This window comes from Balaenoptera borealis (assembly GCF_965194805.1).
Source record: "Balaenoptera borealis genome assembly, chromosome: 3".
Taxonomy (NCBI): domain Eukaryota; kingdom Metazoa; phylum Chordata; class Mammalia; order Artiodactyla; family Balaenopteridae; genus Balaenoptera; species Balaenoptera borealis.
The window spans coordinates 25,695,153-25,707,499 of NC_138866.1; the positions used below are offsets into that span (position 1 = coordinate 25,695,153).

At 42.3% G+C, this 12,347-nt stretch overlaps 1 protein-coding gene and 1 long non-coding RNA gene across 2 annotated transcripts in view; one reads left to right on the top strand and one right to left on the bottom strand.

Annotated features, from left to right (window-relative positions):
* The window catches only part of LOC309626636, a 1,318,538-nt gene that overhangs the window by 33,361 nt on the left and 1,272,830 nt on the right, over positions 1-12,347 (top strand). The window lies entirely within an intron of this gene.
* Positions 1-12,347, bottom strand: part of LRRC74A (leucine rich repeat containing 74A) — a gene marked incomplete at its 5' end in the record, with an annotated part of 38,542 nt that overhangs the window by 21,000 nt on the left and 5,195 nt on the right. The window contains 4 exon segments of the mRNA XM_082388216.1: positions 4,128-4,209; positions 4,560-4,609; positions 9,162-9,258; positions 10,305-10,412. Of these exon segments, the coding sequence (XP_082244342.1) occupies positions 4,128-4,209; positions 4,560-4,609; positions 9,162-9,258; positions 10,305-10,412 (337 nt within the window).

Below are 12,347 nucleotides of genomic sequence, written 5' to 3' on the forward strand. Positions count from 1 at the left end.
CCCTCATCCTATTCTTATTTTTCTCTCCTCTTCTGTGCCAAGTCCCTCACTGAAGTTAAACCTTTTTTTTTTTTTAAAGATTTTTTTGATGTGGACCATTTTTAAAGACTTTATTGAATTTGTTACAATATTGCTTCTGTTTTATATTTTGCTTTTTTGGCCACGAGGCATGTGGGATCCTAGCTCCCCGACCATGGATCGAACCTGCCCCCCTTGCATTGGAAGGCAAAGTCTCAACCACAGGACCACCAGGGAAGTCCCTTAAGTTAAACCTTGCAAGCCTGCCTCTCTTAAATGGCCACAAAATTAAAATTTTAATTCTGTTCTCAACACTTACTAGCTTTGTGACCTTAAACAGGTTACTTATCCTTCCCGTACTTCTGTTTTCTTATCTGTAAAATAGAGATGGTAACCTGTACAAGGTTTTTTTTGTGAGGATTGATGTAAAAAGCCTAGTATTGATGTCTGTCACATAGTAATCATCTTATATTTGGTAGCTTTAATAATAATAAAGATTTTTTAAAAAGCTGCATATATATTATGATGGTAACCATATTAAAACAGAATGTAGTCTGTCTCATTTTAAATTTGTTTTAAAATTTGATTTTTTTAAAAAAATTATTTATTTATTTATTTATTTATTTTTGGCTGTGTTGGGTCTTCGTTTCTGTGCGAGGGCTTTCTCCAGTTGCGGCAAGCGGGGGCCACTCTTCATTGCGGTGCGCGGGCCTCTCACTATCGAGGCCTCTCTTGTTGCGGAGCACAGGCTTCAGACGCGCAGGCTCAGTAGTTGCGGCTCACGGGCCCAGTTGCTCCGCGGCATGTGGGATCTTCCCAGACCAGGGCTCGAACCCGTGTCCTCTGCATCAGCAGGCAGATTCTCAACCACTGCGCCAGCAGGGAATCCCTAAAATTTGATTTTAAAATGTTTGACAATTAATTTTCAAATGGAGACTCAAACTGCCCAACAGTTCTTTTACACTTTACTCTTCCCCTCCTCCCACCCTCAGCTGAAGATCTTGCCTCGTACTTCACTGCAAAAATGGCAGCAATGGGATGAGAGAGCTTCGTCCTCCGACGTGCAGTCTACCAGCTCCCCTGCCCCCGCACCCACTCCTGCCGCCTCCTTCTTTCAGTGAATGATTAGTCCCTACTGCTCTCAGAGGCGACCCCTCCGTTTTTGTTCTGGATGCCATTGCTTCCAGTCTTTTCAAAGACTTTGCTCCTCTAATCATCTCCTCCTTCTTCTGTATCTTCAGTTTCTTCTTCTCTTCTTCCGATCAGCGTTTTCCATTCTTAAAAACCTTCCTGGACTCTATGCCACCCGTCCTTCTGTTCGAACCTTGTCTCAGTGGAACGTCTGGAGTTGCTTATGTGGTCATTTCCACTTCTTTGCATCCCATTTTCAACTCAACCCACTCCAGCTGGGTTTCCATACTCACCCACTTCACGAACATGGCACCTGTCAAGGTCACCAATTATCTCCATGTTGCTAAGCCCTGTGGTCATTTTTCTGTCCTCATCTTATTTGACCTCTAAGCATTACTTGACCCAGCTGACCACTTACCCCTTCTTGAAAATACGCCCTCATATGGCTCCTTGGTTCCTCACTTTTCCTATTTGACTCACCACTCCGTCTCCAGCTCCTCCTCTTCCTCCTCTGCAACCCCTAAAAATGTTGGCGTGACCCAGGGGCCAGTGGGATGGCCACCTACTCAACTCTATCTGCACTCCTCATCTGGATGACCTCATCTTGACACATGGCTTTAAATACCTCCCTATGCCTATGACTCCCAAATATATGTTTCTAGTCCTGATCTGTTCACCAAGCTCTAAACTCACACAGCAAACTCACACAGCCTGATATCTCTGTGTAGGCGTCGAATGGGCATCAAAAGCCCTCCACGGCCAAAACGGAAAACTTGACTCCTAACTCCTGCCCATCCCCCATACTGTTACTCCCTGAGTTTTCCCCTCTAAGTAAATGACACCTGCCTCTAACCAGTAACTGAAACAGAAGAATCATGAGTCTATCTCTCCCTTCCTTCCTTCTTCACATCAGCAAGTCCTTTCGGCTTTACTTGCAAAGTATATTCTGAATCCATCCACCGCTCAGGCACCGCCTCCTCCCTGAGCTCACGCTGTTGTCCTCTTTTGCCTGGACCACCTCACCAGCCTCCTGACTGGCCTCCCTCTTCCATTCCTGCCCTCCTCAGCTGCAGGCTTCACGCAGCACATCTATACCTGCACGCCGTACCGTGTCGTCCCCACACTCACAGCCTTCACAACTCCTCGTCATGCGCCGAATGGATCCCAGGCTCCTGGCGTTCCACGGCTCCCGCGTCATGGCTCTCACAGCCCAAAGTGAGGGGCTGCAGGCCACCCCAACAACCTCTTCTCCTTCCATCCTCCTCCCCGTCCCCTCTGCTCCAGCCACACTGTCCCCCCAGTTCAAAGAGGACACACTCCATTCTTTCTGCCTGGAGCATTGTGTGTCCAGACCCTAGCACGGCTCTTTCTCTTTTTTTTTTTTAAATTTTATTTATTTATTTTTATTTTTGGCTGTGTTGGGTCTTCGTTTCTGTGCGAGGGCTTTCTCCAGTTGCAGCGAGCGGGGGGCCACTCCTCATCGCGGTGCGCGGGCCCCTCACTATCGCGGCCTCTCGTTGCGGAGCACAGGCTCCAGACGCGCAGGCTCAGCAGTTGTGGCTCACGGGCCCAGCTGCTCCGCGGCATGTGGGATCCTCCCAGACCAGGGCTCGAACCCATGTCCCCTGCACTGGCAGGCAGACCCTCAACCACTGCGCCACCAGGGAAGCCCCACGGCTCTTTCTTCTTTGATATTCAGGTTTCAACAAAGAGCCACCTTCCCTGAGGGGCTTCCCTCACCACTCCATCTAGATTAGCATCCCATCCCCACTGCTAGGAGTCTTTCCTTTTCTACTCATTCCCCCAGGAATGAGCATTTATGGTTTTATTTTCTTTTATAACACTTTTGCAGTGAAACCTCCTCAGACATCTCTCTCCGTGTATGTATGAGAGCGTCTCTGAGACACGTATAGAGGGGAACTGCATCACAGAAAATATATACATTTTCGACGTTAGTAAACACTGTCAAATTGTTCTCCAAAGTGCCTTTACCTAGTAGACTTGTGAGTGTTCCTATTTCTTGCTTCTATTCGCCCTTGATACTCTCTGACGGGAAATTTTTACAGCTCTGCTAGATGACAAGGGAGATTTTTTGTTGTTTTATTTTGCATGTTTCTAACTACTAAAGAGCGTGGGCGCTTGGCTTTCCTTGGTCACTGTCCATACGCTCTGACCATTTTTTTTTTTTTTTTAGGGAAGGATTATTTATTTATTTATGGCTGTGTTGGGTCTTCGTTTCGTGCGAGGGCTTTTGCTAGTTGCGGCAAGCGGGGGCCACTCTTCATCGCGGTGCGCGGGCCTTTCACTATCGCGGCCTCTCTTGTTGTGGAGCACAGGCTCCAGACGCGCGGGCTCAGTAGTTGTGGCTCACGGGCCTAGTTGCTCCGCGGCATGTGGGATCTTCCCAGACCAGGGCTCGAACCCGTGTCCCCTGCATTGGCAGGCAGATTCTCAACCACTGCGCCACCAGGGAAGCCCCTTGACCATTGTTTTATTGGGAGTATTTATCACTGCCTAATGGAGCTATAGGATCTTTTATCAATATTCTGAAGAGTAATCTTTTCTATTATACAAATGCTGCACATTTCTACTCCTTAGTTATCGCTTGTTTTCTATCATTGCCCCACAATGTCTTTTATCACATGCAAGTTTTAAACTTACTGTTGTCGAATATATGAATTGTTTTTGTTACAGTTTCTGCCACTATTTTGTTACAGTTTCTGCCCATTTCTGTTTAATAATCCGTAGTCTCCCTGAAGTCAGCAAGTTACTTCTCTCTACGTTCTTCTAATCATTTTAAAGTTTACTTCCCACATTCAGGTGTCTGCTCCATTCAAAGTGTACTTTGGGTGTGGTTTACATCACTTTTTATAATCAGAACGTTCAGTAACAATAAGAAACCGGAGATGCAGCTCTGACAAGCCGTCATACCCCATGTCCCTCTCCTTTGCTGGCTCCTTTCTCCGCGGAAGACTCACCCAGCATCTGCCCCAGGTACTCTCCTGCCTTATCAGAGAATTGGTTGTGACTGAGATCCAGCGACTTAATTCTGTAATTGGTCTAGAGAAAGAAACAGTGCAGAGAGAGGTAATTTTTGTCTTCTTTGTGACTGCAAATACCTCTCTTAGAACAGTGTGGGCCCCCATATGTCAAAAATTAAGTAGACTAGTGTTCTTAGACTGAGGACAATTTCTTGTTCGTTTCCTGCTGAACTGTTGATGACTGCTGCGAGAATTTAGCACCATTCAAACAGTCCTACCACTTGCTGAGGTTTTTGATAGGATTGGCGGAGTCTAAACACTCGCCAGCTCCCTAAATCAGGCAAGTAGCCTCACTTCCCTATGCTCAGAGCCACCCATCTCCCGGGGCATCTCTCACATGGCTGGCTGCACCCACCCCTTGCTTCTTACCGACAGGGCTTGGCAAAACAGCTCTGTGGATTCTTCCTTGAAGTTATTTCCTGTAGTGAAGGGGGGCATTAGCAATGTTCTCCAGACTAAGGCTCCCTTACTCTCCATATCCTAGCCCTGCCAGTCTCTTGCCTTTGGAACAATCAGACGTAGAAAAGGTGGCAAGTACTTAAAGCAAATGTTTGGGCATAGGCGAACACAGGGGAAAAAAGACAACCAGTTACCATCTCTTTAACAGTCCTTCCCTTCTCTCGCTGCCATGACTGTCCCGGGAGTTCCAGGGGTTGGTACACCATACCCTGTGCGTCCATTGACAGCATCAACCCCTAGCCTAGCGCCTAAAATACGTAACATTATAAAAATGCTAATCCAAGTCTGAGCAGCAGTGTTGGACCTAGAGGGATGAATGAGGCACTTGAAAATCTCAGTAATCACGATGGGTAATATCTTAATATTTTACAATCCAAATCAATGCAAAAGCATCTATGATGAACTAAGTTTTAAATAAAAGCAGGAACTGACCCTGTACTTGCATGGCCAGACCTTACTCACCTCACCCCAATCTGTCCCTGGTGGATCCTGTTTTTTATTTAAAGTGTTGATTTTTTTTTTCATCATGGATTTGTCTTTGCATTAATTTCCCCTTTTAAAAATGTTGCATTATGATATTACTTACTTGCTTACTGAGTTTTTTTTGTTGCCCCTTAAGTTTTGTGGCTGAGGTGAGTGCCTCCCTTATCTTACCCTAGCCCTAGATTGCTAAGCAATCTAAAACATTGGTGATTTCCGGAGAATAAATGACACAAACTCTTACTCCCAAATTTCTCCTTTGAAACCTTAGTAAGCTCTATGTGTCTAGCACCTAAAAAGTGCTTGGCACATAACAGGTGCTCAGTAAATCCTTACTAAATGAATGAACAAATGAATGAACCCACTGAAACACAAGTACTTCTTTGGCTGTTTCTGGTACCAGTGCAATAAAATGAGATAATAATCTAGTCAATGTATAAAATTAGGCAATCTATTATTCAAATTGTTGTGTTTATACCATTGGTTACCAACAGTGCATGGGCTGTAAGAAATCATTTGGGAAGCTTGATAAAATACAGATTCTTAGACCCCTCTCCCTAAAGATTCTGATTCAGCAGCCTGGGATAGGGCTGGGAAATTTGTATTTTTGCAAAGAGCTTTCTGTATTAATGTTATATTAGAGGTCTTAGCCAATACAACCAGAAACCTCTCTAGGAGCTATAGGTATTGGAAAGAAGAGGCAAAAACTTTCATTGTTTGCAGACATGATCACCTACCTAAATAATCCAAGAAAATTAACAAAATGTTAGAACAAGTAAGATAATTCAATCAAGTGATTGGTAATAGGCTCAGTGTACAAAACTTAATAGCTCTCAAACATACCAATAATAATTAGAAAATGTGATAGAAAAACATTCTATTCTCATAAGAATAAAATGATAAAAGACCTAGACATAAAGCTAATATGAAATATGCATGACTTATAATGATGTAAATCTATAAAATTTATTGAAGAACATAAAAAAGACCTGAAGAAACCACGTTCTTAAATGAAGATATTCAATACTTTAAATATGTCAATTCTTTCCTGAATTTACCTAGAATATTAAACATAACCCCAATCAAAATCCCAGTAAGTTTTCTTTTTAATGAAACTTGACAAAATTGTTCTAAAATTCAGCTGGAGGAGAAACCACACAAGAATAGCCAAGATTACTTTGAAAAAGGTCAGACTTTGTCCACTCAAATATAAAATATACTATAGCATATCATATAATTATAAAACTAATATATTGAATATTACATACTTGATATATCATTTTAATTACAACTAATTATTATATTATATAGCATATTATAATTTTAACATTCTAAGCATACTAAAACAGTACAGTGTTGGCATAGAAATAGATTGATGAAGTGAGATAGAGACTCTAGAAAGGAACTTATATTTATACGGGAATTTAATAGACGATGACATTCAAATTAGTTAAGGGTAGATTATTCAACTAATGATGCTGGGGCACCTGGCTATGAGTTTTGGAAAGAGAATGTTTGACTCCTACCTAATGCCATGAACAAAAATAAGTTCTAGGTATATTGAAGATCTACGTGGAAAAAACCAAAATACAAAAATATTTGAAGAAAGTAAAGAAAAATGTTTTTAAATCTGAAGTAGGAAACCGTTTTTTAAGCAAGATTACAAAAATTAAATCCATAAAAGAAAAGACTGATGAACTTGACAACAGTAAATATACAAACTTTCATGTAAGAAAACACCATGAAGAAAGCCATATGTAACATTCAAGTATGAGTATCTGTAGTATATAAAGAGTGCCTAATACTTAATAATACAAACAACCCCATATAACAATTGGCCATTTCTTAGAAGAAGAAATTAAAATGAAAATAAGCATCTGAAAAGATGTTCTATTTCAATAGTAATGTGGGAATGTAATAAAGATAATAATAGTGGTGAACAGTTATTGAATACTTGCGTCCTATGTACTGTTCTAGGTGATTCAGATTTTAATTAACGTAATCCTCACAATCACTGCCTGAGATAGGTAATATAATTGTCTCTAGTTTATAAATGAGAAAAGTGAGTCACAGAAGGGTTAAGTAAATTGCCTAGTGTCAAAGCTGGGATCTGAACCCAAGTACTGTGACTTCAACACACTTAACCATCTGGTTCACAAACAGCTTGGTAATAACCCTTCTGGTGGAGATATAGGGGAAACAGACATTCCACTGGTGGAATTATAACCTCGTATAGTCTTCTTAAGGGAAATTTGGAAATTACTTTTTAACTTCACCAAAACGGGTATACCTTATATTGAATAATTCTGCTCCTGGGTGTCTGTAGAAATACTAGAACATGTGCTCAAAAGATGCATGGATAAGAAAATACTTTAAAAATTATCTGGAAGATTGAAAAACTAGAAATGACCTAAATGCACTCCGCTTCAAAAAGGGGGATATTAGATAAATTATGCTATATCCATACCATGAAAAACTACCCAGGAGTTCAAAACAATGAGATAAATCTATCGGTTCTGCCATAGAAAGAAATCCAAGATATATTTAGAGGGGAAAAAAGGAAAATTGGAGAATAATATCTAATATGTAGTAACATTTATATTAAAAAATACATAACTTCTGTTTCTGTATTTTCTCTCTGGATACTTTTAAGATCTTTTTATCTTAGGTGCTTTTACTATGATATACTCAGGTGTGGATTTCTTTTTACTTTACTGTACTTAGGACTCACTAGGATTCCTGTATCTGAGAATACATCAGTTCAGAAAACATGTCAGCTATTATTTGCTCATATATTGTTGTTCACCCATTCGCTTCTTCTGGACCACCTATTAGCTATATTGAGTCTATTCATTCCTTTATAGTTTTATGTTTTATATTCTCTATATCTTTATCTTTCTATACTGCAAAGATAGGTAAAATATCCTTTTATCTATTTTCCAGGTCACTAATTTTATTCACTGTATCTAATTTGCTGTTGAATTTATCCATTGAGTCTTTAATTTCAATAATTATATATTTTTCATTTGTAGAAGTTCTATTTTGGGGGGATCTATTAAAAAATAGTGATTTGTTCTTGTATGTTTTATGTTCTTAATCATATAAAACTTGATTTAGAGTTGGGTGCAAGATATCTATTTACTAGAAGCTTCAGTTAATTGATAGTGCTCCTGTGCAGTTTGTTGGATAAATTTTATGGTCACTCAATTTATAGTCTACATAGGATAATGTTATTTCCTGAAGTTCTTGAGGGTCCCATGCTATTACCTGTTGAGTCTGACAGCTCTCATGGTGTTTCCTTGTTTTGCAATTTTGGACTGTAAGCCCATCTTTAGCGGAGCTTTATCTGTGGGAACCCCCAACAGCCTGGAGCCTGTCAGAGGTTTATGTTTGTTTCTGTTTGGTGCCCCAAGGTATTACCAACATAGGACCACTTTGCATGTTCATTTCCTGCCACAGGGATTCCAGGGCCCTGCAGATAGTATAAATGCAAACCATAAACCTGAGTGAGGGCGGGTCTGTGGGCAATAGAGTTCTCAAGTGACTTTTTTTTTTTCTGTGAGTGAGACTGATAATAAACTAATTAAAAATTACTTATACTACAGGGGGTCAGGTAGTAATAAATGCTGTTAAGAAAAACCAGGAAGAGAAACAGTTTAGAGAGTGATGGTGACGGAGAGGTGCTGCTTTGATAGGTCAGAGAAGTCCCCTTAAGGAGATGACTTGTGAGCGGAGGCAGGAATGAAGGGGGAGCGGGAGCTGTGCAGGTATCTGGGGTAGAGACTTTCCAGCAGAGGTGGGAATATTGCAAAGTGAATCAGAAGTCGCTTGTCCAGGACAGCCGTGAAGCCAGTGTGGTTGTGGAGAGGGGACGAGAATGGTTGGAAGAATCTAGCAGGGTGTAGACGCAGTGTTCTGGTGTCTGAAATCAGCAGGACCTGGTCTGGCTCAGTTAGACCCTAGATCTCTCTGCTCTGACCCTTCTCTCCATTACATTCCCAATGTCCTCCCCCTCCTCCTTCATAGGCTCACCTGAAAGCTGAAGACTAAAGAGCGAAGAGGTGTTATTCTGGAGGAACTCAGAGAGGATTCTGGCCCCCTCCAAACCAAGATCATTGTCGGAAATATTCTAAAAGGCAAGAGAATACTTAAGTATGTGACAATCCCACCAAAGGGCCCTCATGAACAAATGATGGGGGTGGGGGCTCACTTGAGGCCTACACTGAGGGAGTAGGGGTGGGGTGGGGAGATCAGGGCTGGGGTGAAAGGATGGGAAGGGTTAGGGTGGTGCAAAGGGGAGGAGGAGGAGGAGAGGAACCCTGGCTTTTCTAATGCTTCACCGTGAAGCCCTCAGGCCGATCTCAGTTCTCTGAAGTTGACCTCAGTGACTCCCCACCTCCCCAATTTAGCCCTGTTATTTTAGATAAGCACATTGTATTATTATTATTATTTTTGAAACCTAAGACAACTTTATTTGGAGGGTTTGGCATGAAACAATTGAAAAATGAATTTAGAGTAAGCAATCATTGTTATTCCCTTCACCGGTTCACAAGCATGAATCACTGTGCTCAGAAGTAGTAGGGGTATAAACGGACATAGTCCTTTCTGGCGAGTGGGAGGGACTTTATATAAGCCAGCCATTATCATCCTAATTGACTTTCCCCTTCTTTTTTTAATTTTTAAAATTGTGGTAAAATAGACGTAACACAGCATTTACCATCCTAACCGTTTTTAAGTGTACAATTCAATGGGCTGAAGTACGTTCACATTGTTGTACAACCATCACCAACATCTGTCTCCAGGCACACTGTATTTTATGAAATTATTTCATGGCTTTATTTTCTTTAAGAAAGTTTACATTAAGAAAGTTTAATTAAGTTGCTTTACATAAAGCAACTCTAAAGAAGCAAGTTTGTCCATTTAGGGGCTTATGAGATCCAGACGGAAACGGTTTCTCAGGGTTTCCTACGGCCACAGGGAACACAGTGCCCCTGGCCAGGCTCTCACATGCGGAACCTCCTCTGAGAAGTCGCCTCCAGGGGAGGGGAGGCTCCAGACTGACTGCAGAAAGCCTGGAGGCTGGCCTGGACTCAGGCAGAGGGACTCTGGCTTGTCTGAAGTGTGTTCTGAGACTCTAAGCATGGTTGTAGGAACTGGTAGAACAGGGCACAGTACCATCTCCTGCAGGTAGTAGTTCTCCTGTAGCATCTCCACCAGGCTCAAGATGCCCTCCTCCGTGATACAATTGTCTGCCAGCTCCAGCGTGACAACAGTCGTGTTGGACTTCAGCCACCACAAGGGGAGGGGGAGAGAGACAGAGGTAGTTGGTGCCCTTGCCCAGAGCCCATCATCCCTCTCGAACATCCCAGCCATGTCAGAGGGTACAGAGATGCAGGCTAGCAATTCTGGAGGAGTGGCTAGGAACAGGAGAATAGCGCAGGGGACAAGCCATCCCAGTGAGTTTTGCTAGGATGACATGCTTATTCTGGGCACCTCCCTCCACAAAAGGGGTACCAAGGGGGATTTAGAAAAGGGACATTAAAATATTGTCCTGAAAAAGATGAGGCACAAGGGTGAGCTGAACAGATTTTAACTATTTAGCTTTAAGGAGAGAGGCCTGTGACCTACTCCAAGTTTAAGGAGAACGTGCTATTTAAGAAGGGTATTTAAGCATGACGACTTTACTGTGCCTGCTTCCTTCAGAGGCCTTTCTTCTAGTTTAGGCTTAAGGGTTGTCTGGTACTCTCTGATAGTCAGGATGTGTCTCAAGGCTGTTTAGAAGGAGCTGGAACTTAAATCTTAAATAAATATCTACATCCAAGTTAGTCTGTCTTCCCACAGGGAGCAAGACAAGTGGACATGACTGGCGTTGCAGCATGAGGGACTGAGGTTAGCTCTAACCAGAACTTTTCTCCTTCCCTTCCCCACCTCGTTCCCTGTGCAGAAAGGCACTGAGAACAGACATGTCTTTGAATTTGAGCGGTTTTCAAAGCACACAAAGCAGTGAGAGAAGTAGCTCCCATTTCAGGCAAAGGGAAAGTGTGATAGTGTGAATTACTGTGAGGCAGAATGGTCCCCCAGGGCCTTCATGAAGTGTCTTCTGGCCTCCACTCTCTTGCGAGGGTGGGAAAATTCAGTCGTGCTCAAAGGCAAGCGAGATGGCTCAGGGGGCCTCCCAGTCTAGGTGTCATTTAGCAGAAATGGGGGCTGAAGGACCACTTTCAGAGTCATCCTGGAGACCAGCACAGTATGTGGTGTAGCAGGTGGCCTGATCACCAAGTTCATTCACATTCATTTCACACGGGTATCTATTTGTCTCCCTCTGTACTAACTGCCGAGGAAACAGGGATGAACAGAGACCCTTCCTCCTCTCAAGGGGCTCATAGCCCACCAAGTCCCAGGGCATGGAGATAGGTGGAGGAGGGACAGACCCAAAGAAGTATGAAAATGATCCCTCCTATCGGAATACTCTTCCTCTAAGCCAGGGAAACAAAACATGTGAGAAGTTAAACAGTACCAAAGATAAATAAAAGTTCAGTCCATCGGAATGTCACAATGATTGTCAAATGGATGATAAAAAGAATCAGAGAAGAAAAACTCCCCCTAAACAGAAACTGTTACTGAGAGACAAGTGGCCCAAGTCCTGAGTGGATTTTATTATTATCCATTTTTTTCCATGAAGCTCATGAGGTAATGGTGAAGTCCTAACACTTCATTAATCAGTCTTTCAATGCTCCATAAATTTCAAGATGCCTTTGTTCTTTCTCTGCCCTTCCCTCCCTTCCCTCCCCCTCCCCAGAGAGCAGCACAATCTCACATCATGTAACTTCTTAATGGGCATGTGCTAAGTGCAAATGCAGTTATGGTTCCAAAAATGGGTACTTTTTTTTAAAAATCGAAATTTTTCTTTACTGTCCTAAGTGAACAAACAGTGTTGTGCTGACATACACCTGTTACATTTTCTGTTTTCCTGGGATGGAGTCAGTTTTGTATATAATCAATTATAATTATAGAAAACTATGATGAGTTCAAGGACAAGTCCTTATCGTCCAAGCCAAGCTGGGAGAGAACATTCTTCCTGTGGGAAAACATGATCCACTCTACAGTGTGATCTTGAAGATTTACATATAATATTGCAAAAGGCAGACATCAAATGGAATGGCTCAGTAGTGAACTCATTTATGGCAAAGGTGAGCTTTGGAATTGAGATCTGGTTGA